This window comes from Alexandromys fortis, unplaced genomic scaffold (genome assembly GCF_014885135.2).
Source record: "Alexandromys fortis isolate MF-2015 unplaced genomic scaffold, M_Fortis_MF-2015_v1.1 scaffold_32, whole genome shotgun sequence".
NCBI classification, from domain to species: Eukaryota; Metazoa; Chordata; class Mammalia; order Rodentia; family Cricetidae; genus Alexandromys; species Alexandromys fortis.
This window is the reverse complement of record NW_026067938.1, coordinates 12,786,988-12,808,465: the sequence shown is the minus strand read 5'-3', so window position 1 is coordinate 12,808,465 and position 21,478 is coordinate 12,786,988. Positions and strand designations below refer to the sequence as shown.

The window sequence follows — 21,478 nt, the reverse complement described above, 5'->3', positions numbered from 1 at the left end:
TGCAATCTGAGGCTGTCGTCCGTCTTTCTGGGGATTTCAATGCAGCATGATCTTGAAGCAACTTGGAACTCCGTTAAGTCTGAAGCAGAAAGCAGTTGAATTAATAAAGACTCATAACTCCATGCTACTAAGTCCAGCTTCCCTCCGTCTCTCCTTTCCCCTTCCCCCCTCCCCTCTTCTCCTTTTCCCTTCCTTCCTCCCCCTTCTTTTCCTCCTTCCCTCCCCGTTGCTTGTAGATCTGGATGTAGAGTTCTCAGCTACTGCTCCTGTGCTATGCCTGTCTCCTTCCCACCATGATGATGAGGGATTAAACCTCTGAAATTTATCTAATTTATCTAAGCCTCAAAAGCTTTCATCTATATGTTGCTTAGTCATGGTGTCTCCTCAGAGCCATAGAACAGTGACTAATACACTCCCCTTTTCATTCCGCCCAGGACCCCGTCCAGGAAACAGTGCTGCTCTCATTGAGAGTGAATCTTCCCACCTTCATTTTTCCAGTTATGAAAAGCCCTCAAAAGCATGTCTTCAGGCTACACTTATCCAGATAATTATGCATTGAGATTCTCTTTCCAGGTGATTGTACTTGTATAAAGTCTACAATCAAAACTAACCATCTAAGGATTGTATAGAAATTTTAGTTGGATGTTATGATCTTCTAGATTCCAAAGAAGAATATGTACAAGATAGGTCACATGATTGTATAATAATTTAGGAACCTGTGTTTTCCCATCTTGACCATTTTAAATAGGCTCCAGACCTTTATCATAATGGCCCTCGCCCTCAGACACATGGTTATCTGACACAGCGCAGATACTGCTTGCAAACTCACTCCTTTCAAAAGCCCCTGAAGCTGCTCACTTTTTACAGAGTGGAGCCTCACTCCTAGTTATTTTCTTAGTCTTTCCTTTCCTTGTTGTCTAGATGAGGTCTAGATTCTGTAGACCATAGGACGCATTTGAGAGTGGCTCGTTTATGTGGTTTGCTATCTTCCTTCCTGTTAGTCTTGCTCATAGCTTTAGTCATTCGAACAGACTCGTTTGTCCCAGATGTTTCCACTGACCGTGCTTCCAATCTGTTTTCCCCATCTAGTGTATGCAAGTGTAAGCCATATTTAAAACTGTGTTTTTTATTTCTGTGTTATGATTGTGTATGTCTGCTCCTCTGAGGTAGACAGTGTCAGCCTTTTCTCTTTGTTACTGCAGCATCTACTTAAAATGCTGAGTATAAATATATTTATGTTTTAAATTCCACATTTGCTTATAAAATTGACATTAACATGTCTCTCAATGATTTACTCACTATCATGGTGAGAGTCATAAATGGCATTCATTTTTCAAGTAGCATACATTGCTTTTGTCCTGTTAGTGTCTCTTGTTGATGATTTGCTCTATTGAAGATGGTACAACTTGGTGTTGATCCTGTAACAAGACTATTTGGGCCATAATATCTCTGGTGTTACCACAATGCCCCCCACATTTCACTGTGTAGTTATATTTTATAAAAATAAAGTGAACCAAGTTATTCAGTGAAACCAACTTAAATGAGAATAATTATATTGTTTTATAGTGAGATATATAAAACGTTCAATGTTCTTTCCCCTAAATAGAGTGAAATATGTGACTTTTAGTCACATCCCACGATTGAGAATCTCTAATGCAGATGAATTTTATCTTAAAAATATTTATGATATACTGGTCAGGGAGGAAAGAGTATTATTCAGCATCACTAACAGCAGAACTTGGTAAAAGTTTCAGGTTCTACCCCTTCATAGTCACTGTTTCCAAGTGAACCAGCTAATGTGCATGCAGCAAGTCCTTCTGCGCTTTACTGGAGGGTTGCTGTTGCAGTCGGCGGCATCAGGAAGCTTATAAGAGTAGACTTGGAAGTGCCTTTCAAAAGACGTGGCAGATTTGTACTGCCTTTTGAAGGAAGAGAGAGCTTTCTAAACAAAATGTCTAATGCATGTTGTAAGAATGGCCATGACATTTTTGTGAAGTAGACCAAATGTGTTATGTTTCTAGAGCTGTGGTACGGGTGTGGCTGAGGTGTGGAGGATTTTGTAGTGGATTTACAACGTGGTTGTTAGAAAATTAACTCTAGAAAAATAGAATGACAATGGTGCAGAATTTAAAGGCAGAGAGAACTCACCTTTGATTCCTTGGTTTATTAACACAGATTTATTAAGAAATCTTCAGAGAACTAGAAATGATCTGATAGTTTGTGTTTGTCTAAGAGCTCCCTCTAGAATGTAAGCATCTTGAAGTCAAGGGCTTGTCATTTGTCATTTGCACATTGTTTTTCAATTCCTATGGATTTATTATTTGAACTATGAGTACATATATGCATATTTAATTGACTGATATGCGTGGACCAACTTAAACATCATGAGATAGAGAAATCTGATTTTGCCTGTTTTAGGATGTTTCATCAGAAGCTATTGTATACATAGATGCTGAAAAAAATCTAAAATATTATTTTATTCTTTGCTTTATTTTATATTGGTGGATTTTCGTTTTATTTTTCTCATTATCACAAGAATGCTACTTCTTAATGATTTTCCATTTTCCTAGGTTTGATTTTCTATAACAAAATATTTTCTAACAAAATACTTGAATTTTGCAGTGTGTTTACATACTCTCTCAATGCCATCCCTTTAATACTATGGGCCCTGCATCCCTTATTTGCTGACATTCAGCCAGAGCCTATTACTGTAGCTCCTCCATGTTTTCTTAAGATTTGATGGCCCTGTGTGTCTAGATATTATAATAGTCACAAACTAAACTGATCTTTAAGTTTTCTCCTATGAAAGATAAAGTTTAGCTCACCTTACCATTACCGTATTCCGTTTCATGAAGACTAACAACACAGATAACATCATTGTGTTTCCTGACACTTAATTGTAGATGATGTTTCAGGATTATCTGATTTATATGCAAAAATTAATTAAGCACACCAATTCCATTACTTCTTATCCTCTACTTTGACATATCAAACCCTCTTTAGTGTTGCAATATTTAGAAACATTTATAGCCTATACCATAAACAGTTAAATCTTTAAGCTGCGTAAATATTGGTTAAAAAAAAGAAGGGATTCAGTACCATGCATATGAGTAAGTGTAACTGTATTGTAACTACATCTTCATGAACAATGAACTTGTACTCTGATGTACTTCCTTTTAAAAAGTATTTGTTGATTTTTTATGCTGTATTGTAGTTTAGTTTGTATTTCATACAAGTATTAATGAGATGATAGTTTCTATAGTAATTAGCTAGCTCTACTCCAGAATTATTTGTTCTGTTGATGGCTCTGTTCATTGTATACTATTTTTTTTTTTTTTTTGCCCACTATCTGTTTTAGGCAAGCTAATGAGGAATATCAAATCCTGGCTAATTCCTGGCGTTATTCTTCTGCTTTCTGCAACAAACTGTTCTTTGGAATGGTGGACTATGATGAAGGAACAGATGTTTTCCAACAGGTAAAAACTCTCTATATATGATTTTGAAATGCATAACTGCATTTGTTAGTTTTGATACATCTTGTCTACCACATTAAATACAACTCACTGAGTAAATAAGTGAGTAGAGTAAGTAATGTGATGTGTTTAAAATAGAGTTCATATTTGGAGACTACTAATTCCATCATTATACAGTTTTTGACTTTATATTGTGTCGCGTCCACCCTCTTCCCGCAAGGAATGACGCGACCACCGGAGCTCTTCTCACTGCAGTTTATTCCGGGACTTTATTCACTTTCTCTCTTCCCCTCTCTCTCTCCTCTCTTTGACCTCTCTCTCTTCCTTCCTCTCTCCTTTCCTCTCTCTCCAGGCAAACCTCTCCCAGCCCTTAAGTAGGCATGGGCTGCCAACCCCGAACTGCCAGGTGGGCACTGCCCATAGGTTCACGCATATGCAGGCAGCTGATAATCATTGCGTGATCATAGCATAGGTCAGGCCTTAGCCATCTCAGGAGTTGATTATACATCTCCATCAGGTGTGACACCACGCAGCTCGCTACAATATTGTAGTAAAAGCATTTGCATTTTTATTTAGAGGAAATGTGCTTTTTAGCACACAGTGACAATATATTTGAATTAACTGTACTATAATAATTATGTATTGGTTAGGTTATATTTCACACAGGCTTATGACATTTCATATAGTATAAGTTCAACCTATTTATTTTTTGTACATGTGTATGATGTGTACATGTATATGTGCATGTGTGGATATGTGCGTATATGTATATCTTTATATATGGAAACAAGAAGTTGACACTGAGCATTTTCATTTTGCTCTCCATATTACTTATTGTTATTATGTGTACATGTGTGTGTGTGATCTATGTCTTGGTGTGCATGCCATAAATTGTATGTTGATGTCAGAGGCAATATTGTAGAGTTAGTTCTCTGTTTTCACTGTTAAATTTTTTGGGACAGGAGGGAAGTTGGACTCAGGCTGCCTGGTTTGTACCATGAGGCATCTCCCTGATCCCTATTTATGTGATATGTTTATGAGATAAGGTTTTTCACTGATCCTGAGTATTGCCCATTTGGCTTGGTTAGCTGACCAGCTGACTCATGGGGTCGATCTATCTCAAACCCCAGCCTCCATGCTAGGGCGGCAGACATGTGGTCCTGTGTTCACGTACAGGTGATCTGAGCTGAGGTGCCCATGCTTCTGTAGTGTGCACTCTGCACACTTAGCTGCTGCCTGAGTTACTTATTTTCTACTCTAGCAGATAGAATTTTATCTTTGTTTTCTGCTTGTGATGGCCTGGATCTCAGGCAGTGATGAAACTGTAAATCACCCGTGATCATGTGTGTGAGAGAGAACATTAAAGGACTTCCAAGGAGGAGTCCTAATCAAGTAGGACTGATACCTCTTGTGAGGGGAATGGCAGGGCAGGTGCGCAGAGTCAGACATGGGAAAGCCAGCACTGACATGGTCTCTTGAGAGCTAGGAAGAGAAGCTTCCTCAGAAACCCAGCCTCGCCCTTCACCTAGATCTTACACATTAATCCTCAGAAATTTCAGAAAGCAAACTTCTCTTAAGTCACCTACTCAGTTACAGTAACACGTGTAGATGTGTACTCAGATGCAGTCTTCTCAGTAGACTCAGCCTTGTACTTGGGCAGGAGGATGCTAGTCATCGCTGGTAGTACTGTCACCGTGAGTCCTGACATGGACTACTTTTGACCAGTAGTGCACTCTAAGTGTTTCATATGTGTTCCTGAGTGATGCTGCCCAATGAAGCAGTCAGAAATGGTATTGTTGCCATGGTTATCCCTAGCCTAGCATGGTAATCTGTTGAGATGTGGAATAAGATGCAGTGCTGGGACACAAACATGTTTTGTATCATCCCATGTGTGAGACTTTTGGGGGAGAAATGAAAATGAACATCTACTCCTCAGATCAGGAACTGATAACAGACCAAAATAATGATTCTACACAAATCCAACTTGGGAGCCAGTGTGTTTACTGGGTTTCCTTAGGAGTATGGATAAGAGTTCGCTGCCATGAACAGGGATGATTTCCAGAGACGTCATAAATAAGAGTGATGATTCGTAAAAGATGCAAACCCCAAGCTCTTTGTATGACTTGCAGGCATTTCAGGAGGGTGGGGGTGCACAGTCTCCTGCAGACAGTTCCAAAGCCTATTCTGACAGCAGTTGCTTCCCGCTTTTATAACCTTCCTGAGGCTCTTGGGAATTCTTTAAGTTTCAGCTTTCCAGGCTTTTAAGGTTGTTTACTGCTCAGGTCTCACAAGCCTCCCTCTGTTCTCCAGGAGGTGTTATTTCAATTCAGAGAAGATTCCTCTATGACACATACATAAATACATATATGAAACATACACAATTTATTAATGATATGGTGTGTGTTGTATGATATATGCTGTGGTATGTTAGAATTTGTCAGGTTTTTACCACATTATAGGAACTGGTTTTGTAATTTAGTTTTATAATGAACTTGTTCAAATTTCTATTATTTATGAAATGGTTGCCATGGAGTTGCTTTCAAAAGAGAAGCATTCTGAAGAGCCTTGTGCTATAGTGGTAGTGGAAGGCGTGAAGTAGGACATCTGAGGTCACATTCTAGCTTTACCTTGTCATAGTTGAGTGATTTGATGTTTTCATCATCGTCTGTGCTCTATCTCTGTATGGAGCAGGAGAGATAACGTGGGGGATTATTAGAAAGAGGTATTGACATGTGAGGATGCTCAGTTGTATTCCTGAGATGTGTTTACTGATTGCTATTGTATTAGTATAAATTAGCAATAGTATTAGCATACATTTGTCAACCTCCTCACACCGCGCATTTTTGCAGATGTTGGCTAAATCTAAATTGTACCGAGAGTCAAAAGGCTAAACAAATGAATACGAAGAAAAGAAACAGAACAAAAAATGTAATCTCCAGATAGCTTTTAGGAAAATTATTTGCCTAAGTGCTGTCTTTGAATGTCCAGAGTAAGAATAACTCAGAGTGGGCAATTTAAAGTGAAGCAAGTGTACAGGCTCACAGTTACAGAGGACTCAGAGACTAACACAACAGTGTCAGCATATGAAGAAGGAGATGAGCAGGGAGACCTTTTATGTGCGTGTCCATCGTGATGGTCCCACTTTTACAGTGGCAATTTAAATTTAACAGTGGTGCGTGTGTGTGTGTGTGTGTGTGTGTGTGTGCGTGTGTGTGTGTGTGTTGAGAGAATAAACAGAAACCAGGGCAAACAGAGACCAAGCATCAAGCATTCTCTATCTGCCTGGAGCATTTACAGTAATGTGGTGGTGAATGAGAGCTTGATAGCATTCACAGTAGTACAAATGAGAAATATTTTTTATAGATGTATTGCTTTTGAGATTTCAGTCTGTCTTTGCTAAGCTGTGAATACACAGCTACAGGTAGCATTTATTTACGAGCCAGGAACTGTTTTGACTGGATTGTAAACATCGTCATCCTCACAACTAAGCGTTCAGTGATAGCCTCACCTGTTGCCTGCTGTCTTCTACCAAGTTACTTGGTTGTGATTTCCATTCTCATTGAGTGAATCTCTTTGCTTTTCCTCTTAAGGTCTTTTAAATTTTATCCCCAGAAATCAGAAATTTAATACATTGATATTGTAGTTAGCTCTTTTATCAAATACCCTTTTATTTTCAAATGTATTTTAATAAACACAGATGCAGTGTTTTATTCTTGTATTTTATGAGTAAGAATTTTTTATAAAAGTTTTTCATGATTTAGACATCTTGAGATAACTTATTAAGAAGTTGAATAGAACCAGACTATCAATCAGACATTTTTCTTCTCTTATATATCCAAGTTGTTTATAACAAAAATACTTGTTCTTGTTGCTTATTAACCATCAACAAAAAGACTAATTTTTAAATTTTTAATAAGAAATTTACCTTACTTGTACTGTGCTTGAAATGAGTTTTTTATGTGCTTCCACTTCTGCCCTGTTTGTAGTAACTCCTGCAGAGTGGACTGCTCCACCTGCTGGCAGATGCAGGGTTTCTGTTTGCACTTCCAGGCATTTTGCATCATTTTTTTTTTTTTTTTTTTATCATAAAAGTCTGGAGACACAAGTAAAAACGAGTCAAAATATAAAATACCAAATTGGGGACATGAATGGTATGTTACACGTGACAGTTCAGACAGCTTAAGCTAATTGAGCCATCTGCTTCACTAAATTGTGTATCACGATGATTAAAAGTAGAAATGAAGCTCCAGAAAGCCATGCAGACTTGCCTAATAAATTCTTTTCTATGAATTTTCAAATAAGAGCACGTAAGATGTTGATGAATGATACGGAATATTCTGGTGTTGTTACAATTAGCATTTTATCACTTGCTTTACAGCTCAACATGAACTCTGCTCCCACATTCATGCATTTTCCCTCCAAAGGCCGACCCAAGAGAGCGGATACTTTTGACCTTCAACGAATTGGATTTGCAGCTGAACAGCTAGCAAAATGGATTGCAGACAGAACGGATGTCCATGTATGTTTTTACTCACTACAGTAAATATGTGTATGTGACTGTGTATTATACTCAGATATGTTTATGTTGATTAGCTTGGTTTGCTGGACTGTTGTAATGAAGCAACAGGATTTTTTTTTGTTTTTGTTTATCTGTGGCCTTTTAAAACTTTTCCTGTTTAAAGAAAACTTTGTTTTTGCCATGCTAGATTGAACCCAGGACCTATGTAGTCTGAATATCTGAATATATATTCTACTATTCAGCTACATTCCCTGCCTGTGAAACTTGGACTGAGCAGCTGCTCTTAACTAGTTCCTTACAAGAAATACTAGAGGCCTAGAGGATAAGAGCCCTTACTGTTCTTAGAGAGGGCTAGAATTAAGGTTTTTTAATTGCTTTGTTAAGCTATAAATTGTTTCCAGTCTCCTCCCTCCCTTCCCACACCTCTTTGACCCTCTCTCATGATCCTCATTATCCCAATTTACTCAGGAGATCTAGTCTTTTACTATTCCATGTAGATTAGATCCATGTATGTCCTTCCTAGGGTCCTCTTTGTTGTCTAGGCTCTCTGGGATTGTGAATTGTAGACTGGTTTTTCTTTGCTTTTTGTCTAAAATCCACTTGTGAGTGAATACATATGATAATGGTCTTTCTGGGTCTGGGTTACCTCACTCAATATGTTTTCTAGATCCATCCAAATTTCAAGATGTTATAATTTTTTTATGCTATATCGTACTCCATTGTGTAAATATACCATGTTTTCTTTATCCATTCTTTGGTTGAGGAGTGTTTTTTTTTTTTTTTTTTTTTTTTTTTTTTTTTAGACAGGGTTTCTCTGTGGTTTTGGAGCCTGTCCTGGAACTAGCTTTGTAGACCAGACTGGTCTCGAACTCACAGAGATCCGCCTGCCTCTGCCTCCCTAGTGCTGGGATTAAAGGGGTTGAGGAGTATTTTAAGTTGTTTCTAGGTGCTGGCTATGGCAAATAATGTTGCTATTAACATAGTTGAGCACACCCTCTCCAGCATAAGTTGTTATCAGTGTTTTTGATCTTGGTCATAGAATTCAGCTCTTAATACCTAGGTCAGGCAGTTAACAGTCACCTATAACTCCAGGTCTAGGGGCCCAAATACCCTCCTCTTGCCTCCTTGGGTATTTGAAATCAAATTCATACACACGTATACACACACATACACACATAAACAATACATATATTTTAATTTGATCATTATTATTTTACTCAATTCATAACAATAAATGAAAATGTAAAATAAAAACAAAAATATTTACAATCAGTTAAAGATATACTAGCAATTAGAAGTAATTCTGACTTGTCTACCTATCACACATGTATTTAATTCTTTAGTTGTATTAATTATAAAATACAAATAGAAGATATTACAAATTGAAAGTGCACTCAAAATGGAAATAGTACCAGTTTTAAGAATACACCATTTACATAGCTTTATCTGTTATCGTTGTAGCATGTTTGCTTGGTGATTTTTATTTCTACTCCAATATTCAGGTCCAATTCCTCTGCCTTGATTTACATACACAGATTCACTTTTTCCCATAAAAATTATATAGGATGAATTATGCTTATTATAAGCATATTGAGATTGGGAGTCTCGTGAATTCACAAAGGTTGACATTTTATAAAAAGCAACACAATACAAATTAGAATCCAGTCAAATGATGTTTAATGTTTTCCACCTTTTGTGATCCAGTTCAGAGTCAAGTCATCCATTTAGTTACCATGTGTTTTAAATATCCTTTAATCTGGAGCATTTTGATAGCTTGTGGGTCCTTTTATATCTAATAGCTTGTATTCATTAAGACAGTGTCCATAATCTTGTTCATCACAATTTTCTCTTAGAGTATTTGTTACCAATTCTTCCTGAATTCACTTGTCACCATGGTGGCTAGATTTCTGGCTCTTTCTCATAATTCCTTCTTAGGTTTCACCACTCTGTTGACTGTGGGAGACCCACTAACTTTGTGAAAGATTATGTTTATTAATGATCTGCTCAAAATTTCTTTTGTAGTGTTCTTTTAAAATATTGTCCAGTAGTATGATTTTGTATGTCAAATACAACTTTTTTTTTACCTAAGAAGAGACTGTTGTTTCTGAGGTTAGTCGTTTCTTGGTGGTTCTTTTCTGGACAGGGTCCAGCCAGCACCGTATCTTGGTTATAAACTGGCCGGGTGAGATTTCCCTCTATTTAGACTATGCACACTGAGGGGAAAAACTGTGGCCATCCTTTTCTTGCCCTACTGATAGAAATTACACATCCAAAGCTCTAAACTTTCCCTGGCTCCATTCTTTGCCACTTATTCTCTCTCTCTCTCTCTCTCTGTCTCTCTCTCTGTCTCTCTGTCTCTCTCTCTGTCTCTCTCTCTCTCTCTGTCTCTCTCTGTCTCTCTCTGTCTCTCTCTCTCTGTCTCTCTCTCTCTGTCTCTCTCTCTCTCTCTCTCTCTCTCTCTCTCTCTCTCTCTCTCTCTCTCTCTCTCTCTCTCTCTCTCCACTTGGCATCTCTCTCCCTGCCTCCTCTCCTCCCCCTCGTCATCCCTGTCTCTTCCTACATGTCCCTGTTTTTCGTTCCCTGTACCCGTCCCTTCCTCCCCCTTTCCTCTCCCAATGGCTGTTGTTGTTGTTTTGTTTGGTTGTTTGGTATGGAATACTTCCTGCCTTTGGAATCTGTTATCTTCTTATTTTCCCTGCCACTTCCCTGTTACTCTTATTTCTAGTTTATTGCTATTGTTAATTAGCTGAGTGCTAAAATTGCCCAAGATTTGACTTTCTTGAGTGTCCTCCCTCCCCCACATTTTTTCCCCAGGCTCCTGGTTCTTGAGACATGGCTTCATAACTGTTTTCAAAGCATGCCCTTATTTTCTGGTACATTTATTTTCCATAGGCTCTTGATTTTTCTCTGTACTCTACCTAGCATTCAATTAACCATGTCGTCAGAGTATCCTGGTTCTTTTAAATAGAAAATGTAACTACAACAACAATCTGAAATTTATAAATCATGAGTTTGTTCCAATTGTATAACTTTGTAAATCTAGCTTTTATATAGTACATTAACATGGATGTGAATTGACAGCCTACAGGACGGAGTAAATATTTACATATTATATTTTCTGAAGACTTACCTACATATGAAGGTGTATGTGTGGCTCTTAAACTGAATAACAAAATACCAACTCTCAATTAAAAATTAATCTGAATAAAGAATTCATTGAAGAAAATGTAAATATGGCCCAAAAGTACACAGAGAAAAATGTTCTTCATCATTACATTGCAGGCAAATCCAATCCCAGACTACAGTGAGATAGTGCATTATACCCAGGAAGCTGTGTAGAGCTGGTATGGGATAGTTGGTGTCGGCAGAGAAGTAGAATAATGGGAACATTACTGTGCTCCTGGAGGATGTATACTGGCGCTGGCACTTCACAAACAGCTTCCTCTTTCTTCAGTTGCATGTGGAGCTTCTGTGGTATCTGTGAAAGAGTAATGAAAGCATAGATTCCTGCAAACATATATGTGGGCACATCTCCTCATGCATGCTGTAGTTGCTTGTGAAAGTAGAGGTCAACTCGGGTGCATACAGGAATAATTTCACTTCTGAGTGATGTTTGAATAGCTTTGTTAAACATAGCATTTAAAATCTCTAGTTGAGATAAGTTACATGTGCCTACATCTTGCCTTACTGTGTACTAGCTAGTTTGTTGTGTGATCCAGAATAGCTCTGAAAATCAGATGTAGCATTTGCATAGACCCCAGCATACAAGTAAAAGGAACAGAGTATCTCTGTACAGCCAAGTTGTTCAAAGCATATATTTTTGATTTGTTAAGAGCTCATTAAATATAGTGTCAAAGCTAGGTGTGAAAAATAGCATGTCAGTTCTCTGAATTCTTGGTGTTAAGGTTAGGAACACTTTAGGTCAATTATGCTTCAGTGGATGGCCCCAGTACAGTAGTGTGTGGGCAGCACATTGGAGAGGACAGCACAGAAGAGAGTTAATAGCTTGTTGTTAAAAAAAAAAATAACAAATAGAGGATGGAAAGTTGAGGGCACAACTGGGAGGAGCTAAAGGGAGGCGTTGGGAATAAGTATGACCAAAATACATTCATTGTGTGTATTTCTCAGAGAAAACTATAAATTAGTTAAAGTGGTGATGACTAGAATATGTTTAGAAGTATTAGTTTTTATTCTTCACTCATTTGATTATCATTTCTTTTTGCAGATTCGAGTTTTCAGGCCACCCAACTACTCCGGCACCATTGCTCTGGCCCTGTTAGTGTCGCTGGTTGGTGGCTTGCTCTATCTAAGGAGGAACAACTTGGAGTTTATCTATAACAAGACTGGTTGGGCAATGGTATCTCTGGTATGTTATCACATATCCTGCTGCCTCTCTGCTCCTTATGAAATTGTGTTTTATAGTAACAGAGTCAGATTGTTATTGCAGTGAAAAATAACCCAAATGAGATGCCATGTTACTTTTATAAGTAAAATAGATTAAATTTGCTATTCAGCTTTAACTATGTATATGGTTTCTTCCATTTTTTACTATTAAAATGTAGTGACTCTAGTATGTGGCACATTCCAAATGTTAGTGAAATGTATCTTGAGCATGTCTGTAACTATAGTAATGAATTAATAAGAATTAGCAGTTTGGACTAATTTGTTAGCTGTAGAGATCTGGATATTCATTCAGTTTCCCCCAGCAGTTGTTCTTCTACCTCCACTGTGCGCTTGTCTTACTTCTTATACACTGGCTATAGAACAATGAGACACAGACCTTTCTGTAATGAACCAGCTTTGGAGCTACAAACTGGCAAACACACACGTACAGTGCAAAGTTGAATAGGCTGTTTTGGAATACACAGGGAAGGTGCCATCCGGAAGGGAAGGGAAAATTGGACAGGCAGCCTAAAGTGAGACAGCAGCTGAATTTTGAAGAGCAATGGAATTCTGAAGTAGTTATGGACAATGATGGGCAGAGAAAGATAAAAGTGAACGGTCATGTGCAGTGCCATGGCAGTGGGGAGCACAGAAGACGTTCTAGGCACACACCGTGGGATTAAACTGATGTTAGGACGTTACACTTCCAGCAGTGGGCAGTGACTGAGAGCGCCTCTGAAAGATGGGCGATGGGTCCAGGCCATGTTAAGACTAATCCAGAGGGCTAGAGAGATGGCTCAGTGGTTAAGAGCATTGCCTGCTCTTCCAAAGGTCCTGAGTTCAATTCCCAGCAACCACATGGTGGCTCACAACCATCTGTAATGGGGTCTGGTGTCCTCTTCTGACCTGCAGGCATACACACAGACAGAATGTTGTATACATAATAAATAAATAAATATTTTTTTTTTAAAAAAAGACTAATCCAGAGAATGTGCTCTTACTTCATGTTCTATAAAGCTGGATTTTTGTCTGTACCTAAAATCATCATTTTTATTATTTTTAAAAATAATTAGCTAATAAAGGAGCCAACCAGATTGTTTGGTGGTAAAGGCTCTTGCTGCTGACCTTGTCCACCTAATTCAGTCTTTAGAGTCGGTCTGTAGAATAAGGGTGACAGCTGCAGCTTGTCGTCCGATCTCTACATACTCTGACACTGTGTCCCCTAAAGAATAAGCATAAAATATTAGAAATTAGTGCAATAAAATGCAAAACACCTTGAAAAATGGCATGATTACTATTTAAGACTTCAATTGAAATATTAGTATTAAAATACAGATTACAAGGATGGAGAGATCACTCAGTGGTTAAGTAACACTGCTTAATCTCCAGAGGTCTTGAATTCAATTCCCAGTACCCATGTGGCATCTCACAACTATCTATAACTGTGGTCTACAACTGCCTTGTGAGATCTGATGCCCTCTTCTGGTGGGCATATGTATCTGCACACAAATCACTGAAGATAAAATATATAAATATTTTAAAAAACAAAATTCTCCTCTTCAAGAAGTGTACATTATAAATAGAGACTCAAAAATTGTATTATAGAAGTAGGCTTAAACTATTACTGGAAAATAGAAATATTTCCAAATATATGAAGGATTATTAAATTTTCATTTTTCAGTTAATTTGAAATATATGCTAGGAAAGCAAAATTTGTAACACTGGTTTAAGGAATTGTCTGATGTCTTATATATGTGTATGTCTGCATATGATAGGAATAGCAGATAAAGGCTAACTTGGTCCTGGCTCACGCACTGTTCCTATGTCTTAAGTTGTTCATTATCGTATTTAAGTTGATGGAGATTAGCTTAAGATGCATGTTGTAATCTTCAGAGGAATAGCTGGGAAAAAAGACAGAGATACCGTTAAAAACTCAAGGTAAGGGTTAAAGTGGAAACTACTATAATTAGCACAGAGGTAGATACGGAAACAACACAGGGAGAAAGCCATGTGACATAAAAAATGAGAGACTTAAGTCCAGTCCCATCAATGTGTTCGTTGCATTACGTGCGAACATGTTTAGCATGTATTGATGAAGCAGAGGTTGCCAGACTGGATCCGTTAATGCTGTAGCAAACTGGCCTGGATGCTACCGGGCCAGTGTATTAAGGAGCATGAGGTTTAGTATTGCATATCATATTTCTTCATGTTTAAATGACCTTGTTAGAAGAAATAACAAAGCTGGTTCTAAAGTTCATATAGAAAAGCAAAAGCTTTGGAATATTGAGGTAATTTTTCTAAAAGAAGAAAATCAGAGGCCTCAGATGATTTTGTCTTACCCAAAGCTGTTGTGCTTAGAGTAGCGTGGAACCAGCCTGCGACTTCACACCTAGCCGTGCTGGTAAGCTTTCAACTGAAGAAAATGTAGGAAGCTGTTTGAACACCCTTCTCTCTCCTGCACAGCTATCTATAATTCCTTCTATGTCAGTGCAGCCAGGCCTCATGGTGCCTTTAAGAGAGAATAGGACCTTACTCATCCCATCATGAGGATGGATAGAAAATTTCTAACTGTTTAGGGATAGACTAAAAATCCTGAATATCAGCAGGAAACACATCATGGCTTACGGTATGAGCATGAGTGTACTCCAGGATTCAAGGTTGGATTAAAAATGTAAAACTACATATAATTTGTGATCTTAGAGAAGCTAAATAAGAAGGAGAACCCAAAGAAAAATATATAGTCATCCTCCTGAATATTAACCTTCATCAGGCAATGAAAGGAGACAGAGACAGAGACCCACATTGGAGCACTGGACTGAAATCTCAAGGTCCAAATCAGGAGCAGAAGGAGAGCGAGCACGAGCAAGGAACTCAGGACCGCGAGGGGTGCACCCATACACTGAGACAATGGGGATGTTCTATCGGGAACTCACCGAGACCAGCTGGCCTGGCTCTGAGAAAAGCCCAGGATAAAACCGGTCTCGCTGAACATAGTGGACAAGGAGGACTACTGAGATCTCAAGAACAATGGCAATGGTTTTTTGATCCTACTGCACGTGTTGGCTTTGTGGGAGCCTAGGCAGTTTGGATGCTCACCTTACTAGACCTGGATGGAGGTGGGTGGTCCTTGGACTTCCCACAGGGCAGGGAACCCTGATTTCTCTTTGGACTGATGAGGGAGGGGGACTTGATTAGGGGAGGGGGAGGGAAAGGAGGCAGTGGGGGGGAAAGAGACAGAAATCTTTAATAAATGAATAAAAATAAAATAATCTGTGCTAGCAAAAAAAAATATAAAACTACAAAAAAAAAAGAAGAAGTGCTGGGAACTCTGACTGGTTTTGGTTCTGTTGTCAGAGGACTATGAGAATGGCTTGTGTTGTTTCCCACTGTTTTTAGAATTCAGTTTTTAGGTTTTTCCATATAATCTAGTATGCAAACTTGACTAGGAATGTGGAGTCAAAGGAGCAGACAGATCTAAAATTTTGCATGTACAATGTAGGCATTGCTGGTGACGTGTGCTTTCAGTCCTTAGGACCAGTTTCTGAAGTGCCCATGAGCCCCTCAGAGTCCGTCATAATTTCAGTAGCACTCCCTAGAATATCTAAAGGATGCATTTTGCTGTTCATGAGCTGCATCCTGCTCAGTTACTTCCATCTGCACATGCTAGTTCATTGAGTTTCCAGCTGTCACATCTATTAAGGCTGGGAACAGAGCTGTAGCAGCCTCTACTCACTTACTGAGCCTGTGTGAGGTAGCAGAGCTGTGTGAGTCCCAGCTAAGGAAGAAGGCAAATCCAGCTCAGGCTGGACCAGCAGAGCAGTAGAGCAGCTGGTCTTCAGCCCTACAAAAGAGAAATGCATTTTGGGGGTGGGGTGGTTAGGCAGTGTTTAGGAGGGAAAAAGTCTTGAATGAGAGTGGAGGAAGTTACTCATCTAAGGTGTCTCAGCCAGGTCTCGTGATAATGTTTCCATGGGACTGATAAATGCCTTATCTGAGGTCCCTAAATGACCAAGAATACTCATGTAAGCGTGGGTGGCTTAGTATTGTCATCCTTGAATCCTTGACTCAACTTTCTCCAGGACATGTGATAGAGTAACTGTATACCAAGTGTCACATAGGAAAGGCATTCTCCCGTTCTCCACTGCTGTGAGCCCTTTCGATTACTTACCTCAACCTTGAAAGATGAACACACAGGGTTTTCTATGAACTCTTCAAATATTAAACAGAGAAAGCTAAGATGACTAGAAGGCAAATGGAATTTAAGACATATAGAAAATAATTGACTTATTATTTCATAGTAAGTAAATGCAGATGAAGAGTTTAAGCCTTTGGCTAAGGATGCTATAGCTTGAAAGTAAAAGACTTAAAGGGTCTGTATGTAAATGGTAATTAAGTGAGAGCAAGAGTGCCTATACTTAGCATATAAAATGCAGAAGAAAGATGGGTGTTATATATATAACAAAAGGAGCCAATTCACTAATGCTTCTGTAAGGTATGTTCACAGCTTTGGAGGATCTAAGTACAGAAAGGAAACGTTAGTAGGAGTAAGGGAAGAAATAGTCAGCCTCCCTTAGGGGATTTCAGTTCCCTGCTTTCAACAATAGAGAAATCAACCGGACAGAAGACTATTAAGGAAACAGCTGATGTGAGGAACACGATAGAACAAAAGAACTCAAGAGACGTAAACAGGAAACACTTTGCAGCAGCTGCAGAATACAGATTATTCTCAAGTACGCAGAAGACTTTTTCCTGGATAGGTTGTATATTGGAATACAAAATTAGGTCTTAATAAATTTAGTAATGCAGAAATCATATTAAGTATTTTTTTCTGACAACATTGGTGTGAAACTAGCAGTCAGAACAATCAGAAAATTTACAAATATTTGCAAATTAGCAAACTTCTGAACAATTACTGATTAAAGAAGGAGATTAAAAAATGAAAATGTAAACTCAGATGGTCAGAGGGAGACTGGAAGGAGAGAATAATGTAATTTTATTTTAATTAAAAGCAAGTACAGCATAGCCAAACCTTTGCAGCACAGCAGAACCCTTTGAGAGGGAACTTATAGCAAGTCACAAGAAAGCCAGAGCTCTTGATGAACAGCCTACCGTAAAGAAAAAGGATAGAGGAAAGCCAAAGTTCACAAAAGACAAAATCAGATTTCAGCAAGACTTGGAATAGATGGCAAATTCAGTCCAGGCCTCTATAAAACTTTTTTTTTCCTGATACAATGACAACAATGAGAAAAACACATAAAGAGAGGTTGCATCATGGTCTGTACTTTACTAATAAGAAGGACTATGAGCACACTATAAAAACTGTATACTGTCAAATCGGATGCCCTAAAGGAGGTGGATATATTTCTAGACACATAGAACCCACGAAGGCTAAACCAGGAAGGGATAGAAAGGCTGATCATACTAGTAATGAGAAAATAGATTAGTGTCCTCAGTCTAGAATTAGAAAAAAAATGGCTTCTCTGAATTCTAGCAAACATGAAAATACTAATGCTACTATTTTTTGCTTTACAAAAATAAAAATAAAAAAACCTCCAAAACATTTTAAGACCACCAGTACCCCCAAAGTCAGACTAAGTACTCTAAGAAACTACAGGCCAATATTCCTGAATAACATAGATTCAGAAATCATCAATAAATTATTGGTAGACCAAATACCAATACTACATTTAGCAAACCACACAGTGTGATTACATAAGACTTAAGATTTATCTTCAGATGTAATATGGATGATTATATGCAAATACATGGTAATAATATGTAATATTAGCAGAAGGAAGGTTCACACCCTTGTGATTATTTCTGTATTGAAAGTCTTTTAATTATATAATCTTAAAAATTACTATGGGAGCAAAGTCCTTCAGTATAACAATAATTTTATGTGACTAGAATTTACCTCATAGTTAGTGGTGAAAATCTTAAAGCTTCTCAGAGAGCAGGACCAGGACATAGATGCTGACCCTGACATCTGTTCTCAACATTGTATTGGATAACCAGAGCAGTTAGGTGAGAGAGAAATAGATGTTATTTATACAAACAAACCAACAACACAAAGAAGTAAGCTTCCCTACAGAAAACTAAAGATACCCTGATGTACAATTTCCTTCTATATGCTGTGATTACCATTAATTAATAAAGAAAATTGGCTTGGCCTGATAGGGTAGAATAGAGATAGGCGGGGAAACCTAAACTGAATGCCAGGAGAAAAAAGGGCGGAGTCAGAGAGAAGCCATAGAGTAGCCAGAGTTAGATGCTGGGAACTTTACCATGCAGATTAAGAGAAATGGGTTAAATTAATATGAGAGTTAGTCAATAAGAAGCTAGAGCTAACGGGCCAAGCAGTGATTTAATTAATACCGTTTTTTTTGTGATTATTTTGGGTCTAAGCAAGCTGGGCAGCTGGAAACCAACAAGCGGCCTTCTCCAACAACACCCAAACCGAAAAAAACCTTAGTCAGTATTTACAACGTTCATTAATAGGTGATCTGAAGAATTCATAAAATATTTTCAAAAATTAATAGTGACTATACACTTAATAAGATTTTATCTAAAAGAGAAAATAATCTTGCAGTAGTATCAAAATGAATAAATAATTAATAATAAAGATAACGAAAGAAACAAAAAAAACTTCATACACTAAAAAATAAAGATGGTAAGAAAGTAATATAAAAAGGCAAAATGAAATGGAAGAACTTACATTGTTAAAATGATAAAACTCAAGAGGAATGTACGGGTTCAATGTAATTAGCCCTTATGGCTCTTTTCTTTTTACACAGAAATGGAATAGTACAATTAAGGTTTTATGGAACCACAAGACTGGATAAAAGGGCAAACCTATAGGCATCACACTTTCTGATTTAAAATATTTCAAAGCTGTAAACATTTAAAAGAGGAAGCTATTAATATGAAAACAGATGAAAAGAGAAATGGAAATGAAGAAAGAACTTGGAAATAATTCTACATCTGTATAGTCAGCTGATGCTTAGTACGGGCAACAAAAATACATATTAGAGAAAGGATAGTGTTTTCATCAACTGTGTTGGAAAAACTCTACATCATCATGCAGAATAATGGAACGAGATTTTTATACAATACGGTAAAACTCAAAATGAATTAAATATTGCTGAATGACTTTATTCCGAGGAGGTTGGTTAATAATAACCTTCCCTTTCATTTCCTTTACTCCCATTTTATAAAATGAGATTTTTTTTATTCTGTACTCTTCTGAAAATCTTCCTCAGTTCTAAGACTTGTCTATAGAGTTTATAATACCTCTGACATATAGAATTACTGGTATTGTGGCAAATGATGATAATTTGACTTTTTGTTTTCCTGATTACCTTTTCTTTTTTATTTTGTTGCTCTAGCTAAGACGTTGATCATTGAATAAGAGCTGAGAAAGTTTGTATCTTTGTATTGTTTCTGATTTTAGAGGAACATTTTTGCATTTTCTATTAATTAGTCTAAAGTTGGCTGGCTGTATTTTACCGTGTATAGTAATTAACTTCGTTGAGCTAAGTTCTTTCTATTCCTAGTTTTTCTGAGCTTTCATTTTGAAAGTACTTTGTTGAAGGCTTGTTCTGATGTTGTATTCAAATCATTTGATTTCTGTCCTCGAACATAATTACCTTATATAAATTTGTATTTGTTGAAACATCCTTGAACCTATTGACTGATGGATATTCTTTTTGATGTGTGATTGTGTATACTTTTTCAGTACTTACAGGCAATTTTCCATGTGTTTTCATCAGTATTTGTGGCCTATAATTTTCTTTCATAGTTGTTATCTCTTTACTTGGGTTTGATATGAAAATAATAATAGATTGATTCATAAATGATTTTAAGTGTTTTTCCCTTCCTATTGTAATAGTTTGAGGCGCATTATTGGTTATTTTGTTGGTAGAATCCAATGATGCATCTAACTGAACTTTAGCAGTTTTTATTTGGAAACTTTTTTATTATTATTTTAGTCTTCTGTTTAAATTGCTTATTTTATCTTTGTTTAATTTTGTTGATGTAAATTTGCCTATTTTAGATTTTCCAATTGCTGGAAAATATAGTGATCCTCTTAATTTCATTAGTATCTATTGTAATGTTTTTTTTTTCTTTTTCACTTTAATTTTATTAATTGCGTGTCTTTGTTACTTTTCTTTTGCTTTTGTTGTTTTGGTCATTTTTGTGACTCACTTAAAGGCTTGTTTCATTGCACTGTCTTTTTAATTCCTCTTCATTTTCTGTCTTGATCATCATTGCTTTCTATTTATTTGTTTTCATTTTGGCTTATCCTCATTTTTCTAAGACCTTAAAGTTCTCTAAGATTTAAATTTAGGGACTTGCAATTATACATATTCTTTCTTAAGACCATTCTTATTGTATCTCAAAGCTTCTTGTATATTAAAGTTCTCTATGTGTTCATTTTCTTTATTTCTTGGAGTTTGAAATTTGCCCCCTGATTTCTTAGGAACAATTTTACTAGGTGGAGATAGATGTATTACTCTGTTTCTGTGAGTTTATATATGTTTTCTGTAATTTCTTTCATATTTCTAATTTTATTTCATTGTAATCAATGCAGTGCAATACTTTTTTTCAGTTTTTCTTTTATCCTTCCTTTCTTCCTCCATTTTTTTTAAAAAACTTATTTTACAAAAAAAACTTATTTTACATACCAATCTCAGTTCCCACTCCTCCCCTTCCTCCACCTTCCAACCCCAGGCCCCTTCCACTCCTCAGAGAGGGTAAAGCTTCCAAATAGAAGTTAACAAAGTCTAGCACATTGCTTTAAGGCAGGACCAAAGCCCTCTCCACTAGATCTAAGCAAAGCAAGGTATCCCTCAGTTTCTTATATCCTCAAGTATAGCCTGTTTTAGAGAAAAGTTTTGTGGTCTTCTAGTACTGAGAAGGTGTGTTCTGCAATGTTGTGGTTTGAATATTTTGTCCAAGTCTGTTATATCATTTTCATGCAAATTGCCCTTTACTTCTGATAACTTCTTTGTTGATGCTTTGTCCAGATAAAGTATTGGTATGTGTGAAGATCAGTCTATGATTTTATGCATAGGTTTTTTTCTATAAAGTTTTTTGGGCTGAT

General features: G+C 37.2%; 1 protein-coding gene across 2 annotated transcripts in view; it reads left to right on the top strand.

Annotated features, from left to right (window-relative positions):
- The window catches only part of Tusc3 (tumor suppressor candidate 3), a 144,967-nt gene that overhangs the window by 65,163 nt on the left and 58,326 nt on the right, over positions 1-21,478 (top strand). For both annotated transcript variants that reach the window (XM_050147389.1, XM_050147388.1), the window contains exons 3-5: positions 3,359-3,476; positions 7,852-7,992; positions 12,218-12,358. In XM_050147389.1, the coding sequence (XP_050003346.1) occupies positions 3,359-3,476; positions 7,852-7,992; positions 12,218-12,358 (400 nt within the window). The remainder of the gene's footprint in view (positions 1-3,358; positions 3,477-7,851; positions 7,993-12,217; positions 12,359-21,478) is intronic.